General features: G+C 39.5%; 1 protein-coding gene across 1 annotated transcript; it reads left to right on the forward strand.

Moving 5' to 3' along the window:
* gldc (glycine dehydrogenase (decarboxylating)) lies at positions 1-22,365 on the forward strand. The gene is made up of 25 exons (XM_042422176.1): positions 1-1,818; positions 2,012-2,090; positions 4,965-5,100; positions 5,541-5,705; positions 6,183-6,260; positions 6,464-6,611; positions 7,259-7,455; positions 7,593-7,689; positions 8,169-8,274; positions 8,514-8,653; positions 10,004-10,084; positions 10,329-10,426; positions 11,621-11,705; positions 11,818-11,859; positions 11,977-12,119; positions 12,986-13,061; positions 15,085-15,210; positions 16,138-16,287; positions 17,427-17,539; positions 17,733-17,874; positions 18,725-18,836; positions 18,993-19,088; positions 19,180-19,352; positions 19,477-19,557; positions 21,213-22,365. Exons 1-25 carry the CDS (start codon positions 1,519-1,521, stop codon positions 21,348-21,350), a joined length of 3,102 nt encoding a protein of 1,033 aa, XP_042278110.1. The 5' UTR covers positions 1-1,518; the 3' UTR covers positions 21,351-22,365.
* Positions 22,366-23,019: the final 654 nt, after the last annotated feature.

Here is a 23,019-nt window from a genome sequence, read left to right on the forward strand (position 1 = left end):
AATTTATGTTTATTAAGAGGAATCATGCTTTGCTAGAAATAAAACTGGCCTTCATTTCAGTCTGCAGAAGTGGACTTTAACACCGACAAACATTATATAACACTGTTACAATTATCAAACATCATGTATTGTCACATTATCAGTGTCTGACTGTTTGGCTCAATTAAATTAGCCTTTGTTCAATTTTGGGGGAACTGATGATGAATGTAACACACACACACAGTAACATGCACATGAAATTCAGTCTTGACCTGGTTTCTCAAATGACCCCATAAGCTGCTTTTTGGAAAAACAAAACAAAACAAACAAACAATACCCCGTCTCAGACATATGCTGTTACAGGTATTTCAGGCCACATCTGAGCTTCAGATGCTTGTCGGATGTGTCAGAACTTGTGACAGTTTCATATCTTGTGTGGGAAAACTGCAACCAGATAAACAAAAATGCAAATAGCTCTTCATTTGCCTTCTGCTAGAGAAAATAATATTCGTTTGCCATGATACAGACCACGTTGAAATAGTTTGATACCAGGTTTCTGGTACTATAGACACACTGCAATGTTAAATACACAGTCCATCAGTGCAGCTATGGATACGTTAGTGTTCCCTCTGTAGCCGCTCAGTGTTTGGACACATGCCTCCCTGAACTGTGTTGATCCTAAAATGCATCTTGATACCCGCATCCAGTGCTGCCTACTCACAATCAGATCACCCATGATGCATTTTTGAAATGCGGTTTGTCCTCATGTTGACTGACTGACTCTGATGTGCTTTCCAGATAATTCTGCAAGGGGCAGGTCTCCTTTGAAATCAACCGTTGGCCTCTTTTAATCCCTTTATGTTAGTCATGGCTTTGCAATTTTAAAATGGAGTATAAATAACGGAAGTAGCAAGTAAAAACGAGTTTACTTGCACCTACATGACTCACCAGCGTGTCACTAGTTTGTCGTTATGATGGCATTATAATGATTTCAAGACAAGTTTTTATCCAGTACATTACTGTTTTGCACCCTATCACTCTAGTTAATTAAACTATATCACTTTATTGGGTATATATGTAGGTAAATGCCTGAGCTTAATTGTTAGACAGCATTTTACCCTCTTGCACTCACACATTATCTCTGAGCAGATCTTGTCTGTCATTAAAGTCTGTGAGGGCTCAGTGTTCAGGGCGGACTTTGAAATTGAGCCTTGCTCCTGAAATATATCTCCAGAGTGATACATCTGTATTTCCTTTCCTATCCTCTGTCGGTGGTCGGTGGGCACGTGAGAAAGTTAAGCAGCTGTTTGACCGGGGCTCGTCACTGCGTCACGCAGCATCTCCGCCCTGATTGGCTCGCTCTTGTGCAACTGTGCAGTTGTATAAACTCTGCAGTTTGAAGGAGTTGGCAGAGTCACCTGCAGGGATCGCATCCGCATCAGTGGGGGGAAACTCTTGCTGAGCGAGGGGAGGTTTAAAAAAAAAAAAAAAGAGGCTTCACCCGGTTTCTGCGGACTTGTCTTGAGAAGTGATTTAGAGATGCAGAGCTGCGCCAAATCCTGGGGGATCTTCCTGGCCAAGTCGGTGAGTCCCAGCGCACCGTGCAGGCGTCTGAGTGACAAGAGCCGCGTGGTTTGGAAACTTCAGTGCAGGATCCGAAACAGCGGGGCATCCCTGACCCCCTCAGCAGCAGCAGCAACCCGGGGTCTGAGGACGTCTGCAGCCGCCACCTCCAGACAGATCGAGAGAATATTACCCAGACATGATGACTTTGCAGAGAGGCACATTGGTCCAGGTGAGAGGGAGAAGAGAGAAATGCTGGATGCTCTGGGACTCGAGGTAAGATTTCATCCAACAATAGTTTAGGCGCAAAAACATGCTTTCTTTTTTTCTTTTTTCTTTTTTTTTTTTAGCATCAAACCTAGTTTCAGCTTGAGATAAATCTTTGAGCAGCATATTTATGTTATCTTGTGTTCATATGCATGTTTTGCGCGCTTTTATATATCTATAAATCTTTCATTTTTCTCTCCAGTCGATCGACCAGTTGATCGAAAACACAGTTCCATCCTCCATCCGTATGCAGCGGAGTATGAAAATGGATGATCCAGTCTGTAAGTTTTGCTTTATATCATAATATTTTATTGCTCTAATAACCTCTTTGTGTGACATTTACATCCTTCCACTAAAAAAAAAAGCTGCATTTTACCTCGATGCCATTGTGCCAACCCCGATTTAAAATGGTAAATTATACCACCAAATTGAGGCTTTTTTAAAAAAAAAAGAAAAATCCCAGTCGTCTCCTGCTCTTTTTCTTTCCCACATTAAACAGGCATAAAATGAAGCCAAGTGAGTGGCTGAAATGTAGGTTGCACCTCTATTGTGCGCCGCGGAGCGCTCTCTCCGCCGTTAAGTCTTCCTTTGAACATATTTGGAGTTGTTTTTGCGAAACTCGGCGAGCGGCACCAATCTCCTGTTGGGAAGCCTGATGCTCATAGGATGGCAACTGGAGTGTAAAGTTAAAGCCTTGAGCTCCGGTCCCAAGTCCAGTTCAATCTGGTTACAGCGTTCACATTACATCACAGCCGAGGGGGTTCCTAATAAGGTGACTTGGGTATGTTTTGCATGGGATCTGCCTGGATGGTCTTTTCTCTCTCTTTTTTTTCTCTCCTATGCAGTGCTTGTGCATTTCAGAGTCCTCCCGAGTTGCTGTTTTTTTTTTTTTTTTTTTTAGAATAATGAGACGGTCTTATCAGAGGGGATTTCCGGCAAACGGTGGAAGAGATAAAGCAGTGAATTAAGTAAATTGGCTGTAGTAGAAGATTAAATCTCTCTGATGCTTTTCTGTTAGTTGTAAGCTCTGTTCAAAGCTGAATAAATGATGATGAATAATGAGTGTTTCCATATGCAAATTGATCTTCTGCGCGGGGAGGGGGGTTATGTTAATTTGTTGAACTGGGGCTGTTATTATTTTGGGTGCGTAGAAGTGCAAAATAGAAAGAATATCACAATATAATAATAACACTTTTTTTTTCTCCTGGTATCAGTACATAAGATGTCAAATGCATGCACAATCACATGTAAATAATAAAATTGATGCTCAGTTCAATGACCCTGTTACACTTTATCAGTTAAGTTTTTAATCACCTTTAGCTTGGAATCATAAATTTGGGAAGCAGGATTTTGTATTTTTATAACACAATATGATCATATCACAATACCCCTGAAAGTCAGTACATGTTATATTTAATGTACGGTGTGCTGGGACACGTTTAGTGTGTGATTATGCCCCTTAAATAAATGCTGACATGACCCTATAGCAGACTCTTTATTGACCTTACAAACATAAACACAGTCAGCTTTAACTTCGGGGAGATGTTCTAGAAACTACAACATTTAGGAAAGATTATTGTCGAGATAAAGAAGTTATTAATCCGCAGGTAATGTTTTTAGTCAGGTCCGCCCTCCTCTGAGTCTGTTAGGTTTCATAATGCAACAAATCATGCTGAAGGAACAAACTGGAGGCCGTGCTGGTTTTTCTGCTTGTTCAGCTCTGGAGGGCTTCAGTTTGCAAAGCCAGCAAGGGATTCTCTCTCCAACAATAGACCTCCTGGATGGTTCTGAATCAGGCTTTTTTTGCTGCTCTGTAGAAGTCCGGGACCATGGGAAAGCAATCCTCCCTACTGAAACAAACTCTCACACACACACATACACAGAAATACAAACAAACACAATACTACATTTTTATTTCTTGTGCTGAATTTCGCCGATTCACCACCTCCGAACACTTCTCGGAGCTTGAATGAGCAACGTTTTTCCCGTCACAGGAGCTGTAAATATCCACTTGTATACTGGGTACGGGCAAACGGTCCCTCTCCCCACCTTTCTTTTCTGAAAACAGGAGTAGTCAGGGCTCTCGGTTCAGACGAGCGGTATTGTCCATTCCTTGGAGTTGCTAGGCAGCCAGGAAGGCCAGAGGAATCTCAGAGGCTGGTTGTGTATTGGCTGTGCTCCCTTACAGCAGTGGGGAATGAGGCTAAATAACTAACCATCAAGAAAGAACACATATGAGTGTCGTCCTCTTTCTGGTTGCTTGTAACACGGACATAAATGTGTTATATGTACATTGTCTTCCTTATCTTCACGTCGACTGTAAGGCGTTTTTCTTTCCTTTTATTGATATACTTACAGCACACTCTCAGTCTTAAATCCAAATCATTTTAAGAGTAAATGTGGAGAGCGTGGCGGCTCTAAATGATTGCATGCCACACTGATTAGAGTTATAATAAAGCTACACCAGGTCCTCACATGAGAGACAAGATGCTGTTCATCAGATATTTTGGTGTTTCTTGTTCTGCTGTCGCTGTTAGTTTTATTGATCAGTGTCTGACTGGAAGGTAAACTCTTTAAAAGTTGTAGTTGTAACCATGTTGTATGGGCAAATAAAATGTATCATGGTTCATTTAATTTTTCTTTTTACTGTGATTTAGTGCAAAAGTGGAAATTAGTGGAAATTCACAAAGAAACAGATGGGAAAGTATATTTTTAGGTAATCCTGTGAATTAAATACCTGGAAAAATGAAGGTACTTTATTGCATTGAAACAAAAATCATGCAACTTAAATACTGCCATAAAGAAGATTTTCATCACCACCCTGATATGTCACTTTACAACCAGAGATGTAAACAAAATTCTGTTGTCTTCACTTTATATTATTCTACAGCCCAATAAAGCAGAGAATGAAAAGACAAAATCTTAATCACACATTAAAGTGAGACTATGTAAGGGCCATAGGTTTGTTAGCCGCCATTTTTGCCGCTGTTCAAGCATCTTCAGTGTATTTAGAAATCCCCAGACTTCGGTAGGCCGAGATCTCCTTTTGTCTGGTGTCGCGAGACTAACCAATACCATTATCCTGTAATAATCACTTGTTACACAGTGGTCGCTGTTTAGCAAAAATTACATTCTTGCTTTGAATGTTTTTACAGGTGAGAATGAGGTTCTGGAGTCTCTACAGAAGATTGCATCAGAGAACAAGGTATGGAGGTCCTACATTGGCATGGGCTACTACAACTGCTCAGTACCGCCGCCCATCCAGCGTAATCTCCTGGAGAATGCAGGCTGGTGAGTGTCCTCACGTGACCTTCCCTCAGAAGAAACCGTATGGAAATTAAAGAACACTGAGAGTTTGTTTCATCCCTGATCCCAGCACAGATAACTAATGATGTTTATTCATAAGGTTTGGTTACTCATTTAAAGCTAAATTGTCGCGGTGCAGAGTAATGTTCTTGTAATAGGAAGCCTTGTGCCTTGAGGTTAACGAAACTTCACTCGTGAGATTTGATGATGTGCCTCCCTCCAGCTTTCTGCTGAACAAAATTTTCTTTCACCCAAATCCAAATCAACCATCCTTTCTTATGTTGTTTCCAAAATTCTTGGGTCGGGGGAGACTTACAATGCATTCCACTGTCCCGTCTCGGTTCCTTGAATAACCACCAACTTTGTGCTATTGTCCTCGCGTCCAAATTCCCTCTGTTGATTCATTGTGTATGTCTCGCACTCAGGGTGACTCAGTATACACCCTACCAGCCCGAGGTCTCTCAGGGTCGCCTGGAGTCTCTTCTCAACTACCAGACCATGATCGGTGACATCACTGGCCTGCCTGTGGCCAATGCCTCCCTGCTTGATGAGGGAACGGCCGCCGCTGAGGCCATGCAGCTCTGCCACAGGTGTTTACACACTGACCCACTGTACTGTAGATCACAAACACAAGCAGTGACTTTGAGAACAATCTTTGCTCGCCAGAGTGTTTTGCAAAATAGCATTTAATCATATTCATTCATATCATTATTGTATTTCATACTTAAAGACACAGTAAGCCATGGCTTATCCACAAGAAAGAACTAAAGAGCAAATGCAGGCATTCAAAATACATAAAATACATATGTTTATGTGATGTTTAGAGTGACAACAGCAGAGGAAAAGCTTCAATTTCTAAGTGGCCAGTAAGATTCAGGGTTTAAGATCCTTCATAGAAGATCCAGCAAAATGTTCCTGTTACGCTAGAAGGAAAGTGTTATGAGAAGAAATTGGAGCAGAGACAAGAATAGATTTGGTTTAATTGAAGATGTTGTTTTAATTTTTGCCTGACAGGCCCGGGTTACAGTGTTTTGTCCTCACCAGGTATTTGTGTTTACTTCTCACAGACAGAACAAAAGAAGAACCTTCTATGTTGACCCACGTTGCCACCCTCAAACCATTGCTGTGGTGCAGACCAGGGCCAAGTATGTGTTATACACACACACACACGTCAATGTGTGATTTCTCTCTAAATACGAAAGAGGTGCTACTCATGCTGAAGCTACCAAAACAGAGAAAATGTTTTTTTCTCATGTACTCTTGGTGTGTTTGCTTATATACAGTTTCACAGTACCACATTGTAGCGTTATGTGTACATAGATCAAGAACTTTGACTGTTATGTTGCAGCTACATTGGGGTAAAAACGGTGCTGAAGCTGCCTCATGAGATGGACTTCAGTGGGAAGGACGTGAGCGGTGTGCTCTTCCAGTACCCAGACACTGATGGCAGGGTGGAAGACTTTACTGCCCTTGTAGACCGCGCACACAAGGGAGGGGTAAGAGACACGTTTTCCCACAAAACGAGTAAAAGCGTGACTAATACTAAAGCAAGTTGGTGGTTAAAAATGGCAAAGCAAGAGTAACGTCTTGAAATAATGAAAAGGAATGATGCCATGTGATGGTAATACACTGCATACAGCACGCTTGTTTTACTATTTTGTTATGACATTATAGAAATGTGATGACAAGCATAAGATCTAAAGTGTGCGAGTGCTGTTTTCTCTCACTGCAGTTGCTCTTTATTAGGACAGTTATATTTTGCACGCAAGTTTTGATTAATCTCCATCTCTTAGTGGAGAAGCATCCATATCCAATGTCCAAATTTAATCCTCAAGGTGTCTCAAGGAAGCAATTGGATGCCCCTTTTTACAGCAGCCTCACTTTGATGTATATGCTGATGACATAGTTGTATATTTTCATCGAAGAATTTGCTTTGTGCAGCTTTTAATGGAGGACTGGGACGTGTATGATCTTTTCATCTTTGGTTAAAGTCTTCTTATTTCACAAGAAGGGCACAACCAGTGTCAATCCCTGACATAAATGTGCCATTCCTAAAAAAACACCACAGATTAGTCAGAAGAGTCTTCCTATGAGCAAAGAGGGTTAATTAACTTGGTTATGACATGTTTCTTTCCATGTCCAGGCCCTGGTTTGTTGTGCCACAGATCTGTTGGCTCTCTGTGTGCTGCGTCCCCCTGGAGAGTTTGGGGTCGATATTGCACTGGGCAGCTCCCAGAGGTTTGGGGTTCCTCTCTGCTACGGTGGTCCCCACGCTGCCTTCTTCGCTGTTAAAGACAACCTGGTCCGAATGATGCCTGGCAGAATGGTTGGAGTCACCAGGTGAGATACTCAGAATACCCCAAACTGATTTTCTTTCCCTGATAGAGGAGTTCAGTGTGAAATGACAGATCTTTATATTAAAAGTAGGAACTTAGAAGCCTTCTTATAGAACTCAGAAAGCTGTATTTACATTTCAGGGACGCCGCCGGTAAAGAAGTGTATCGGCTTGCACTGCAGACCAGAGAGCAGCACATCCGCAGAGACAAAGCAACCAGCAACATCTGCACTGCTCAGGTACAACCACTCTCATTCGTTTATATGTGGAAATAACAAAAAAGGAGGAAAGATATACTAGATTGTGTGTGTGTGTGATCCAAAATATACCCCAAGGGCCTCCATAATGACATTTAATTAGTAAGATGGGATAGGAGGGGGACAAAATTAACAAAATGGACACAATGAATGAAAAGAGAGAGAGGCAGCAGGAGCCATAATTAATTTGTTCTATCATTTTCTTGCTTGCCATGGTTTAATAATCCAAAAGAAAAAGCAAAGCCATGGTAAAGACAATGGACCTCTTGCCTGAAATATCTTTGTGGTGCATCAGTGGCCTTTTGATTTTAAGTTTGTTTCAAATTCTTAGTTTGAGAAATGGCTGCTACGGCCTTTTTAGCAGAAATTTGCAGTATTTTCATTATGTGTTTTTTTTTTTTTTTCTCCTGTTGCCTAATTGATTCTTTTTCATATTCTGTCGTCTTACCTCTGACTTCTAGGCTCTGCTGGCCAACATGGCTGCTATGTATGCACTGTATCACGGTCCCCAAGGACTCAAACACATCGCTGAGAGGACGCACAATGCTGCTCTGATCCTTGCCGAAGGTAAATTTTGTTGTTTTTGACTTAAAATATACCATCAGGATAAATCCCTGAAAGTAGCCATCTTCACAGATTTTGTGCATGCTTAATTTCAATCAGTTCTCCTTTTTTTTTTTTTTTTTTTTTTTTTATTTGTGTAATTTTGGGAGTGCCAGAAATTTGTGGTGAGATCCATCATTTGATAGATGGATAGCTGAATAAATGATTGAATAAATAATCATTTGCACCTCACTTTGTTTCAGGTCTGAAGAGAGCAGGACACAGGCTGCACAGCGAGATGTTCTTCGACACTCTGAAAATCAACTGTAGCGTGGCGGCCAAAGACATCTTGGAGAGAGCCGTGCAGAGGCAGATAAACCTGAGAGTCTACACTGAGGGAGTGGTGAGAACTGGTTTTGTTCCTGGAAAGCACCACTACAGTGGTGGTTTAGTGAGCTTTCATTGACAAGAGGATCATGTTTGGAATCCAAAACAAAAGTGTTTTGTGTTGTTGCAGCACTGGAGGGTAATTAATACAAGAACATGAAACCTCACCACTAAATTACAATGTAATGACACTATCGAGCTCAACCACACAATCATTCACATTAGAGCTTTGTCAACATGTCTGGTAAACACAGGAACATCTGCTACAAAGAGATTACAAGGAAATAAATAATGACAAATCGCTAAACTAGGAACGATTAAAAACATAGAAATAAAGAGTTAAAAAATATATAACATAAAAAGTTTAACTTCTGTGATAATTATAGCTCACTTGCTCATCATGCTCTAAAAGTACTAAAACTGTATTTTTTCTTTGCTTAATTGTCTACTAGTATATCTCCATTAATCAACTAATCGTTTGGTCTATAAATCATCAGAAAACAGTGAAAAATGGCCATTACAATATACTAGAGGACAAGGTGACATCATTAAAATGTCTTGTTTTGTCTGATCAGCAGTCTAAAACCCAAAAATATTAATTTTATTATAATGCAAGAAAAAGAGCAAATTCTCAAATTTGAGACGCTGATTCTCCTGGTTTGGGGATTTTTTTATTCTTGAAATAAGACTGTTCGATGCACCTCTAATTTATTTAACTGTATTCTTGCACATCGCTGCATATTTATATGTTTAATTGTTTATTTAATTAATAATCTATTGAGATTTCATCAGATAAAAGGCCAAAACATACAAAATTAACTGATACGCTCCCTTTTTAAAAAATCTACAAAGGACAATCTTTATTAACAGGAACTTGTGTTGTGAGAACTTTGACAGACTTGGCAGATAAAAACTAATTTATGTCCCAACTATCTGTGGCAAACATCCAGAGTGCCGTCGACTTCTCTCTCTCTTTGATCGCTTTCTAAGCAAAATGTGAGGTGGATGCTTTCTATCCAGTAAGAGGCTATTGAGTGCTGTGGTAAGAAATCATTGGTCTCAATCATATGAAAGTAATTTTCAGAAATATCCAAATATTCTATTAACTGGGCTTAATCTACAATCCTATTTTTACACATGGATAAATGGGATAGAGCAGCGCCAGAAAAGAACACGCTGCAGAAAAACAAGAACCAAGGAGACTTAGATGCACCTCATTTTTGTAGCTACTGTATGTATTATAGCATTTTTCAATCCCGGTCGCTCTGTAAAGAAATTTCAATTCTTGACTTTTATTTTACCTTATAGTGTTTTTGTCATGTTTCTGTGTTTGAATGAAACTTTATCTCTGCTTCTCTTTCAACAGTTGGGTATCTCTCTGGATGAGACTGTGACTGAGAGGGACTTAGATGACTTGCTTTGGGTCTTTGGATGTGAATCCTCAGCTGTAAGTATATGGTTAACATTTTCAGCTCAGTCGTCACCTCTTACGTCTCTTTGCCTCATTATTCTGTCTACTGATTACTTATGCTGCCATTTTTTTTTACTTCTCAGGTGTCATCATTTTAACTGTTTGTAATTTCATTTATTTCTTTGTTTTGAGGTTGTGTAGTGTTTCTATATATTATTTTTAGAGGAGGGTTAAAAGTAAAGCACTAGCTGCTTTAATTTTAAATGATACATTTTTCCAGGAGCTGATTGCTGAAAAGATGGGCGAGCGGGTGAAAGGGATCATGGGAAGTCCATTCAAGAGGACGAGCAAGTACCTCACACACCAGGTCTTCAACAGGTTGGTAGTTCTCATTTAAACAAGAACACCACTGATTTTTACACATCAAAGTCTGTTTACAGGTGATGGGGAGTGCTACTGCATGTGTGGAAAAAGAAGCTGTGTTAATCTGATGAACAGTGATAGTTGAAGCTGAAGACTACAAGTCTGAAAATGGAAAAAAAATCAGATGGTGTGGAGTTAGAAAGAAGTGAAGTTACCAGACCTCTGTAGCCTGTAGAGTGAATAAAGTCTAGTTGCACTGTGGGTAATTTAGGCACCAGGTTTTGATAAAGACGAGGGATACGTGGAATAAAAAAAGTCAATATCTCTAGTTCTGCTGCATCAATTTCAATTTTTTATTTATTTACTGTTCATCATGAGTGTGACAATGTTATAGGAGTGCAATGCTAAATTGGTGGAGTACTCTTTTTTTTAAATTTTTTTATTTGCAGCACAATGCCACATAGCACTTTTTTAATGATATTGCACAGGCGGTTGTGATATTGTAGTTATGAAATGTCGATGACTACCACAGCTTCTCTTGCTTAACATGCCACTGATGAAGCTGTTTTATTACTTTATAATCACTACATTACATAGCAGACAAAAATGTTAATCAGATACTTGGAGAGTTACTCCACACTAGGTCTTTATTGGCTGAAAGGTGTAACCCTGTTGAACCCCAACGTTGAACTCAGTTGGTTGTGGAAAAGCCAGATCGTTCGACTGGGTGTAAATACTTTTTAAATACTAATTATCTGATATAAAGCCCCTCTGCACTTGCACCCTGCTAGTATTTAGTCTGTTTTGTTTGTGCCATAACAAAGAGGCATATTTATTTCAAAGCATTTCAGTACTCGGTTACTGGGAATCCTCAAAGTGCTCACTTGATTTATAATATAAAAGAAACATGTTGTCCTGATACACTAAGTTTTTAGTGTTTTAACCATTTTAACTCATGCCTCTCTGTTGGCTGCTGAAACTGGTGCATATTATCTTTATTAGCGTCACAAAGGCAGTCTGATATCAGTCCCCAGTTTGTTCTCTGACATTATCACTGAGACATACTTGAAAAGATGCACAGTCAACTTTTCTAGTAATACACTTAATAAACATGCTACTGGTGTTAATTTTGCTTTAATTTTGTGATATTTGAGTCAGAGCTTTGTAACTCTCAGTCAAACACCATTCTCTGATCATCCTTGTCTCCAGCTACCACTCTGAGACCAACATCGTGCGATACATGAAGCGCCTGGAGAACAAGGACATCTCCCTGGTGCACAGCATGATCCCGCTGGTGAGTCCTACCTGAAATCAAACAGCATGTTCAGAACCGCAGACAACTGAATTTCCTGTCACGTCAAACGTGGGAGTGAATTAGGTGGTAAAATGTTGTTTTCTTCTTTCAGGGCTCCTGCACCATGAAGCTAAACAGTTCTTCAGAGCTCATGGTGAGTCATTGAATAGATCTGACTAAAACTCAGATCTTTTATAACAAATTATACAAGTTTTTAGGATGTTTAAAGTTGTTTTGGAAAGTTGAATTTTCCCCATTTTCCCTTCTTTAGCCCATCACCTGGAGGGAGTTTTCCAACATCCACCCTTTCGTGCCTCTGGATCAGGCAGAGGGCTACCAGAAGCTCTTCAGACAGCTGGAGAGGGACCTCTGTGAGGTGACGGGCTATGACAAGATCTCCTTCCAGCCCAACAGGTGAGTCATTGTTTGTCGCAGCACAAAACTTGCATACGCCAGGATCCAAGCACCTAAATTCTGCCACACAGCATGAAATAAAGTGACGCTTATCTGTTTAATTAATTTAATTTGCCCTTTCACAAGCTGTTCTGAAGTAGCCTTGAAGCCACAAAAAGTCATTGTTAGAGAAATTTAAGGCATTTATTACCAAAAACAACAATTATTACCAAATAATTGTCTAATTTTTAATGTCTTCAATGAGAATAATCTTCATCTTCTGTTCTACTCTATGAGACATGATTTTTAAATGGATTAGACTGGTATGGGAGATGTTTTAACTTTAAAACTGGCTAAATAATGGTGATAAATGTGATTTTTAAATGATGCATTATTTACAAATTTATCACCATTCATCAGTTATTATGCATATATTCTTAGTTTGATTAAGTAACAGTACTGAAGGGTAGAAACAAGGAAACAAGACCTTAGTTGAAGTAAGAAACCAGCACTTGGCATTTACCTTTTGTGTCTGGGACTTTGTATTTGGTTTCAGACTTTAGTCAGTATCCATTAGTCTAGAATCTACATGATTTCAGTTTTCAATTGATAAAACACACACACCCACCTGAGCGGTCTATCACCACTTATCAGCAGCTGAGGGTTTATGAATAGTACACCATGCTACATTGGCCAGGAGAGTTATCGTACAGCTAGCTTTTCCTCCCATCTTTCACTCCCCTTTTGGTAACGTCTGCACACTGGTCTTTGAACTGTCCTGAGGTAATGATGTGTGTGTGTGTGTGTGTGTGTGTGTGTGTGTGTGTGTGTGTGTGTGTGTGTGTGTGTGTGGTACATGACCATGGTGTGTTTGCCTTGTTTTCCAGTGGTGCTCAGGGAGAATACGCTGGCCTGGCAGCCATAAAAGCCTACCTGAACTCAAAGGGAGAGAGCTCCAGAAGTGTAAGTCTAATTGGACTGAAGTCAGTGTGGATTAGTGTTATATCGAAGTTAATAAGACTTAATTACACTGCAGGCTTTTATCTTGATCCTGTGACCCTCGGTAACACTTTGTTTAAAGTCCTCCTATTTAGCATTAGTAAGCAATATATAAATGGTTAAGTGGTTTATAACACATTATAATGTAACTGTTAGCAGATATTAATGTTATTTGTCAACAACTATGAATTCTGTGGGCATGAATTATGTTGATCACTGTTTCCCAAAGCCCAAATGTCTTATTTTGTCCCGACCAACAGTCCACAACCCAAAGATATTAAGTTTACTCTCACATAAATCACATAAACTTGAAAATATTCACATTTGAGAGGCTTGAATCGGAGAATTTGAGCAAAAAAATGACTCAAAACAATAAATCAATTGGCGATTTAATTTTCTGTCGCTCGACCAATCGTTGCAGCTTTAAAATGTTCTTTATATCTGCTTATAATAAATAGTGGTAAACCATTTATTAAATGTTAGTATATTCCTTATAAATGCTAAATTGTTACCCTCAAGGATAATTGATTGAATAAGCTGCTGTCTCCAAAGCCTTATTCGCTGAGCCTCAGCAATTTAGAGGAAATATGATTAAAGCCTGATTTTCTGCATTACAATCTGCCAAAAGAGAAGATTAACAGCCACAGTGAAGCTCAAGAGAAATGAAAATATATGAAGCTTCAGCCTCTTTTGTATTCTTTCACAAACCCAATTAACAATGAGTTGCTATTCTTAGACGTATCAGTTTTATGGCTGACGAGTATGGATGATTTATTACCAGTAGTTTGTCAGTAGACTTTCAGTCAGCATAATCAAACGGAGGTTAATAAAGCATTAGTACATAAGCTGCAGAGTGTTAAGTCCTCTCAGCTCAATCTGAGTTCCTACTGTAACAGTGAGGTTTATTGTTCTCAGATTAACATGTTTCAGGCATCCTGGTTAGAAATTTCTTCACTATCCTGGACGTGCTGATTGTCATTGGCTCAAGGACGAGGCGAGATAAGACACTGGCTCAGATTAAAGAAAGGCTGACTCAAGTATTTTTTTCCTCTACTATAATTTGGCCTTTGTTTTTTAATGGCTCCCTCATAAGCACATCTTAGATAGTGGCCTGATCCCTTGAAACAGTCGAAGTCCAAACTGACAACCGTTTGTGCAAACAAAGGGGCTGAAAACACTGCGCCCCCACCATAGATTACCTGCTTCCAAGATTCCATATTTGGAGGTTTTAAGACACTGCTGAGCCCGTCACACCACTGACTTGCAGTTGTCAGTGTTTTCCCAGTCAGTCATTTGTCAATGTTACCCAACCCACAGGTCTAAGTGCCCCAGTTTCCTTGTGTGACTAAGTTGCAAAATGTCAGAAGTGTCACCCTAATAAGGGATAAAATCAATTAGTGACCTGCAGGCAGGTTACACATTAGTTGCAATAGTGGGTGTTGACCGGATCAAAATTCACCCTAAAAGATCTACAGCATTTCCACACACAGACCAAGCTCATACAGTATATCAACATAGATTTTTGTATGGTGATATGATTTATTCTACCTTTTTTTTTAAAATAGCAGTTTATGTGGTATTAACTTCAGAAAATTGAGGCTGTTGTGTTCAATTTTAGCTGTTGACTCAGCTTTAAAATATACTTAAATGACTTTCTTTGCATGCTCTTTTTAAACAACGCAGGGTTGTTGAGGTTTCAAAATCACTCACCAAAAGGAATATATATAAAATATCTATCTTTTTTAGTCGAAAACTTGTTGGTTTTCAACCTCATTTCATCCCCACTTTGGCTTTTCTTTCCCTAATAATAAGTGCTGCTTTTCCAGGATAACCAGAATTTATAGTCACAGCCTCAATTGAAGTATTTCTTTTCAATACGGCTACATAACAGAATAAAATCATAATTTGCATCTTCTTCTTGATATTCAAATGAACTGGTGCTCTGTGTACATCTGTCCTGCTACAATGATATTTCTCTCTGCTCCAGGTCTGTTTGATCCCCAAGTCAGCCCACGGCACCAACCCAGCCAGTGCTCAGATGGCCGGCATGAAGGTGCAGGTGGTGGAAGTGGACAAAGATGGCAACATCGACCTGGCGCACCTCAAGGCTCTGGTAAGAATTAGTATAGGGGTTAGAATAGGGATATACAGTATAGAAGAAATGAAATTTGTCTGGCAGATAAAGCAACAAGGGTCACCTGTCACATTTGCTAGTAACTGTTTGAGAGGATTTAATGTGTAGTCCATAATTATGTGGTTATATATTATGTGTCTGAGTGTCAAATTACCTCTCATCAGCATTAACTCTTAAAGGACCAGTGTGCAAGATTTAGTGGCATCTAGCAGAACGGACTTGGCAGAATTGGAATACAATATTTATGAGTATATTTTAATTAGTGTATAATTACCTTTTAGAATGAGCCCTTTACATCTACATAGGGAGCAGGTCCTCTTCCATAGAGCCCGCCATATTATACCACCATGTTTCTACAGTAGCTCACAATGGACAAACCAAACACTGGCTCTAGAGAGGGCCTTTTGCATTTTTCGTGAGTTTTGTGGCCACCTACACTCTTGGAAGAGGAGAGTGAGGGGAGGTGTATTCATTTAGTTGCAATCTGCAACCTCACTGCTGGATGCCATTAAGTCCTACACACTGGTACTTAAAGGTTGATGTGAGTTGTTGATTGGCTGTCTGGTGCACAATGTTATCCCAAAGAGTGGTACAGTCTGAATTTTCTGCATGTAAAAGGGACTCACAATAACTGATTATATAACTTTGTCATTGATCATGAACCAAACACATGTTGGACAGTGTTAAACTGCATTATTTATTACATAATTCAAATTTTCTGCTGGTTTGTCAGCCGTTTGATCATGAAATTTAAGGAGCTCATAAAAGGCGGCTTTGAATTCAAGCAAAAATGAACAACCCTTGAGTGTTGATTAGAAGTTACAGGTCAAATTATTTTCAGTATACTAAAGCCGGCCTTTTAATTTCTAATAATTATTTGGCTCCGAAACCTGCGCTCTCTTACAGGTGGATAAACACAAGGCGAGTCTGGCAGCCATGATGATCACCTACCCCTCCACCTTTGGTGTGTTTGAAGAGCAAATCGGAGACGTATGTGAGCTTATTCACCAGAACGGTGGCCAGGTTTACCTAGATGGGGCCAACATGAACGCCCAGGTGAGTGCAGTGTAACATGGCAACAAAGCAAATTAAAAAAAAAAAAAAGTAAAATACAGTTCACGGCAAGTAAAATATGTAATTACTTGTGAAACCGAAGACTAATAGGCTAAAGGTTTATAGCTGTGTGTTATCAGGCTGTAAATAGATAACCTTCGATCTCTATAATATGCAGATGATCGCAACACTCCTTCCACCAATCCCTGACAGACTTACAGACCCTGCCCCCCTCTGACTTTTAAGATGCAAACTTATTTTACCCCCAGCAGCCAGTCGTATGATTCAAGTAGACTCTATATTTGAGGTATTTCTAGTAAAACGACCATAATAAAGTTGAGAAAAAGGTCAAGAAAAATGCAGTGCTGTAGTGTAATCAGATTTTAACTTTGTGAGACGGTTAAAGGAAGAGTTGCATGCTTAAAGCAGCTTTAATTGATATTTTTATAATAACTGCATCAAATGACAATGTGTAATGTCCTCTTAGCTCCTCTCTGCTGAGTTTCATCTCACTGTTTATCTGCCCAGCTGCAACTGTTTTGGTTCACTCTCTCACCACTCTTGTAGTGTTGTTTTTGGCTGCAGCAGGCAGCTGTTTTCAGTAAAAAAAGCTCTCAAAACCTCAAAGTGCACTGTCTGCTCAGCACCAAACGGCAAACAGACAGTTAGCGACTTGCTGGTGAACATAGTGGAGCATGTAGCAGCTAAATGGTTTGAGATAAAGGAAAATGAATATTAGAATTACATTCATCAGGTGGACAGAAACACAACTCCAAATTTATGATAATGTTGGTCGATAACTGCTGTTTGCTCACATGTTCAACATGTCAACTTAAAAAGTGATGGTATGTCAGTGCCTTCTACACCAAGCAATATCCCCATCTGTGTGTCTTGAGTTAAATCAATAAAACCATTTATTTATTTTACACTTTACTTACTCTACACTCTGTAGACTGACTGCCACATGACTGCAAATTTGAACTGAGACTATTTTCTGTCTAATTACTCAGTTTTACTCTTTTCCATTCAGTAATCTAAGTTATAAATGGGGAAAAGTGGTAAATATTCCAGGTGAATTCAGCAATTTGCCAGCCACTGTGACCTTCAGATCGTTCATTTTCCTTCTTCACGCTTTCCTCCAGGTGGGTTTGTGTCGTCCTGGGGATTACGGCTCTGACGTGTCTCATCTCAACCTGCACAAGACCTTCTGCATCCCTCATGGTGGAGGAGGACCCGGCATGGGGCCGATCGGAGTGTAAGTCAGAGTATAAACGGCACACTCACTGGATGATGTGGAAAAAAATGTCAAATTAGTTTGTGTGAATCAAAACATTTACATCAGTTGTTTTGGATTTAAGCTTCTAAATTTAATCCTGTATTCCTTTTAAATTAAATAATGTCTCCAAGATTAGTTGAATTTGAGTTTGTTTTCATCTGCTCTTCATCAGGAAAGCCCATCTTGCCCCCTTCCTGCCGAGCCACCCGGTGGTTCCCATGCAGTCGGTCAATGCCAGCAGCTCGCTCGGCACCATCAGCGCCGCCCCCTGGGGCTCCAGCGCCATCCTGCCAATCTCCTGGGCTTACATCAAGGTCAGCACAGATCATAAGCCACGTTCATATTCTGTTATCTTGACAAGACGACATATCAGAGCTCCGATAGCAAATCTTTCTCAAACTTTGTGAAAAATGTTGAGAAAGACATAAGAACAAAGTTTTTAGTGCCATTCTGAAGCAAAAGCACACTGACAGCGTACTGTGGAAAAGATTTCTCTAGAGTTTATAAGTCAAAGGCAACTGCTGTTTTGGGCTAGTGGGAAGTTTTCAGACACTTAAACCTCGTCGTTAAAGTCACCTGCTCATCATGTGAATTTCATGTCAGCCACATGAACTAAAGTGTGAGTAGCTAATAAAGTAGAAAAAAAAAGTAGCTAATAAGTGTCGATATCATGACGTTTTATCTTCTGTTTATCAGGAAGGAGTTGCACCTAAGGGATGCAAAGTGCACATTTTGCGCAAGTTTTAAAGAGAAATGCACCTTATGACATCCACTTTTCTTCACCACAAGTCTTTAACACTGAAAGAGATAAATCCAGTTGCTTTTAAATTGTTTTACATGTCTTTTTTGACCTTGATAACTGAGAAAGTTGAAGACGTGACCTCATTGTCATTGTCTATATCTGCAAAAGGATTTAAAAGTGAAACTTTTTTTTAAGTGTCACATGCACATTTTGGAAAAAACTTTGTCATCAGTTGGGAGTCAAAGAAATAAACTAGATGTTTGTCTACAGAATAAAAAAGATTATTCAATGGCAGGTTTGAATCCTTACATAAATAATCATAATTTCCATTAATATACTAAATCCATCTGTGTTAGCAAATTGATTTGACTTGTGGAAATGACTGTTTCACATCACTCCTGTTTTATTTTCTTGGTGTTTAGATGATGGGATCAAAGGGACTGCTTCACGCTACAGAGGTGGCCATCCTCAATGCCAACTACATGGCCAAGAGGCTGGAAGGTCACTATAAGATCCTCTTCAAAGGCAGGAAAGGTAAGACACTGAAAGCATAATTTATATCAACGTATGTTGATGTTTTTGCACACATCTCGGGATGTCTGTAATCAATTTGCAAAGACTTAATGCTTCTAATCAGCTCATATCAAATTAAAAATGTTGTCCCTGATGTTCTCGTGTTTGTCTAAACAGGTTTCGTAGCGCACGAGTTCATTGTGGACGTGAGGCCATTCAAGAAGACGGCCAATATTGAGGCTGTGGATGTGGCCAAGAGGCTGCAAGATTACGGTTGGTTGAACATTCACGTTCTTCCTTATTTGTTATACAAAATATACCGTATGTGTTGCTCAGTGTGTGTTGTTTTTGTGCTGGTTTCCAGGTTTCCATGCACCCACAATGTCATGGCCCGTGGCTGGAACACTCATGATCGAGCCCACGGAGTCGGAGGACAAGGCTGAGATGGACCGGTTCTGTGACGCCCTGCTCGGCATCCGACAGGAGATCGCAGACATCGAGGCGGGACGGATGGACTCCCGTGTCAACCCGCTGAAGGTATGCTACTGGCTTCATTTGTCCACTTTAAATGTATTTGTATGAGATGAAATGATGTTTTACAGACTGACATTAAGCTGTTGCGAATATCCTGACATGAGGTCTTCATGTGTTTGTGTGTCAGATGGCCCCTCACTCTCTGGCCTGCATCTCCTCCTCCACCTGGGACAGACCCTACTCCAGAGAGTTTGCAGCTTTCCCCCTGGTGAGTGTCCTGATCACTCTGACTTCAACAGTACACACTGTAACTTTTACAATGTGCTGGCGATACTTTAAAGAAATGTACAGTCTTTGTTGCCCTCTAGTGGCTACAAGAGCCAATTGCAACAACACTGGACAGTTTTTTTTTTTTTTTTAATTTTTATTCCTGTTACACACAACCTGAGGGGAGGGGATAAAAAGTATAAAGGATAAAAAAATAAAGAGCTGCAACAATTTGTTGATTAACTGATTGATAGAAAATTCATCAGCAACTATTTTGATAATTGTTTGAGTCATTTTAAGCAAAAGGGACAAATCTGCTGGTTGCAGCTTCTTTTCTGTATCATACATGACAGTAAACTGAATATCTTTGTTTTGTACTGTTGATCAGACAAAACAAGACATTTGGAAGGATTAATCAACAATGAAAACAGTTTGTTAGTTGTGGCACTATTACTTCCAAAATATTAAATATCAAAACCAACAATGTGTTGGTCCATCTCATTACTTTAAGACCTCCCCACATTGTTAATTGTACATTTGTTTCTACTAATGAAATAAATCTTTAAAAAATGTGTCAGAAATATATAATTTCATTAAAATAAAAAAGTTAGTCCCAAAACATACTGTCATTTTTTAGCAAGTGTTACTCCAGAGTAGCTTCGGCAACACAAGCAGTATCTGTCAGTCGTTTCATGGGATAAATTATCAGTAAAAAACATCAGCAGCTTTATGCTCTCCACTCACAAAGACCATGATCAAGCTTTCACAGTAGCAACATCAGACTTTGAAGAGGTTTGATGTAATTTGGGATGTGGGCGGCGAGTCAGAACTGAATGTGAGTTACACAAATATCAACAGTTGAGGAAGTTTTGTTAAAGTGACTTTACCATCATTTCTGTTTTTTAAAAGTCCACTTAAGTGTTTTTTAGAGGAAAACTTTGCCCTTTTTAGTTCTTTATGACCTTAGGTAGGTAAAACCTGGACCAGGTCTTTTTTTGTTCCACATTTCACTTTTCTAACCAGCTTCTTAGACCCAACTTTTCGTTCCTGTGACTGTTGTGATCTCACAGCAGAACCTGCTGAGTGGCTGTGGTTGAACATTCACACGACCACGACCTTGTAACAAATGAAGTTATTGTATTTTTTTGACACAGTGGATCACATGAAAGGATCTTTCAGGGTCATTCAACCCAAATTACAAACACACATTCTCAGTTACCTCAACTCACGCAGATGGTTTTAGTGTTATTTGTTTGTGATACCTGTCTGAGGTGGTGAACTGAATTTTGTTTGATGTTCAAAGAATTTAAATCTTATATTTTAAAAGTTTAACATTTCTTTTCAGAGGGTGTCTGTTACTCTGGATAATCCACAGACCTCACTGTGGATTATCCAGAGTAATAGGGACACGTTCTGGAGAGAAATTTTTCTGTGTAATAACCAAAAACTAGAACTAGAGTTCTTTGTTTTGTAATTTGGGTGACCTGTGCATTTAAGACAATCAGATTCCTTCACAGCAGACTTTAAAGGATTGTTATGGAACCACTTCTGATGAGTTTTAAAGCCTTTCAGTAAATCACTTTGTAAAGTTTGCATTTCGTCATTAAGTCCCTGTGACTTCTTTCTCACATTTTTCCCCTCTTCTTTCCTTTACAGCCCTTCATCAGGCCCGAGACCAAATTCTGGCCGACCATCTCCAGGATCGACGACATCTATGGCGACCAGCACCTGGTGTGCACCTGCCCACCCATGGAGGTCTACGAGTCTCCGTACGAGGAGAGAGCCTCCTCATAGATGCTCTTTGCGGCCCGGTCCCATTGTCCGGCCTAAGCTTAAAGCGGTGAACCCTCACTGACTTTAAAACACCCGTCTGCTCAGAGAAAATGTGAGCGCAGGAGGCTGCAAGGACTCAGAGGGCTACTGTGAAATCATGTTCGCTGGAGCAGAAGCAATGTTCGATTTTTCAGATGTAGTTTAATAAAACTGAGTGATTGTTGCTCACTTTTCTGGTATAATAGGGATTTCAGATTTCCCCGGTCATCCATGTTTTTAACATTAGCGAACTGTGGTTAATTCCCTGAAGTGTTGCTGAATGTGTGCCTAAATTTAGGAATCGTCAAGCGCTCACTGGTTTCACAGGACAGCCCTGATTGAACTCTTGCTGCCTCATCATGAACAGATGTCCAAGTCTTTGAGGCGGACATTGGGACCAGGCCTCTGTCTGATCAAACCCTTTGTGGTTTTTCCTACTCGAACTCTTCCAAATGGACCAAAGGTGCAACTTTTGCTTTTAATAAGTGCACCCTTCGACACCGAGGCCGCTCCATAACACACTGTACTTTGAGCTGATTACAGCTACTTCTTCTATACTTTTTGACTTCCAACATCTATAAAAAATACCCTTGGTGCCTCTATTCTGTTTTGTAAAATAGCTGCCTTTTGTTTTTGTTTTTTTCTCAAAATACCTGACAAAACATAGCAGTTAGTTCTCTTGTAGGCTTTTGTTAATATGCATCTATTGTATGAAAATGTTTTAATGTGTTGTGACATTTGTTGACCACATAGATAGTCTTAATGTTAATTTTAAATGAAATATTTTCTAATCTAAAGTGTTTTGTCTGTAGAGAAAAAAAAAGTCTGTATTAAACATTTTTGTCTTTAAGCGAGTTCATGTTGTGTATCAATAAGTACAGTTTGGGATTTTAAGTTTTCATATTTCAGGCAACACTGCCGCCTGGTGGTGACCAGTGGAACACCAAGATCACCAGATGTTCACTTTCTAATGACTTGAGCTGAAACAATTCGTCCATCGAGGGATAAAAATTGTCAACTATTTGGATCGTTTGTATTTTTTTTAAGCAAAAATACACAACATTGCCACTTCTCAGTTGTGAGGATTTGCTGCTTTTGTCTTATGTAATGCAAAACTATATATAGGGTTTATATATACATACGGATTTTGGACTGTTTGTTGAACAAAAGAAGCGATTTTATGGCATTAACTTGAGCTTTGGGAAATTGTGACGAGCATTTTTCACATTTTCCTGAGATTTCGTTGACAAAACAATTGATTTTGACACGTATTAGTCGCAGCCCTACTAAAAGGCACAAAGTAGAGCTGCAAGGACCTTTTCATTATCAGTGAATCTGTTGATAATTTACTGTACTAAATACTTGGGCCATAAGAATAGTAAAAAATGCCCATCACAATTTCTTAAACTCCAAGTTTATATATTCAAATTGCTTGTTTTGTCCAACCAACAGTCCAAAACCAAAAGATGTTCAAGAAAATCAATACATTTTCAATTCTGAGAAGCAGGATCCAGTGTATTCTTTGCATTTTTGCTTAAGAAAATCAAACAATTACTAAAACAGTTGCAGATTAACTGTGTTGTTCGACTAATAATTTTAGCTCAAGTCATGTGTGTTTAATCATGTGACACCAGCTCAGTGTGAGGGCTGA

The sequence above is a fragment of the Thunnus maccoyii genome, chromosome 9 (assembly GCF_910596095.1).
Source record: "Thunnus maccoyii chromosome 9, fThuMac1.1, whole genome shotgun sequence".
NCBI lineage: Eukaryota > Metazoa > Chordata > Actinopteri > Scombriformes > Scombridae > Thunnus > Thunnus maccoyii.

What these genes read in the sequence shown, in the direction of transcription:
- gldc (XM_042422176.1), top strand. Translation starts at nt 1,519, where the DNA reads ATGCAGAGCTGCGCCAAATCCTGGGGGATCTTCCTGGCCAAGTCGGTG. An exon ending in GCAACATCTGCACTGCTCAG is followed by an intron (nt 7,690 to 8,168) that starts GTACAACCACTC and finishes TCTGACTTCTAG; the next exon opens with GCTCTGCTGGCCAACATGGC. An exon ending in CCCGTGTCAACCCGCTGAAG is followed by an intron (nt 19,353 to 19,476) that starts GTATGCTACTGG and finishes TTTGTGTGTCAG; the next exon opens with ATGGCCCCTCACTCTCTGGC.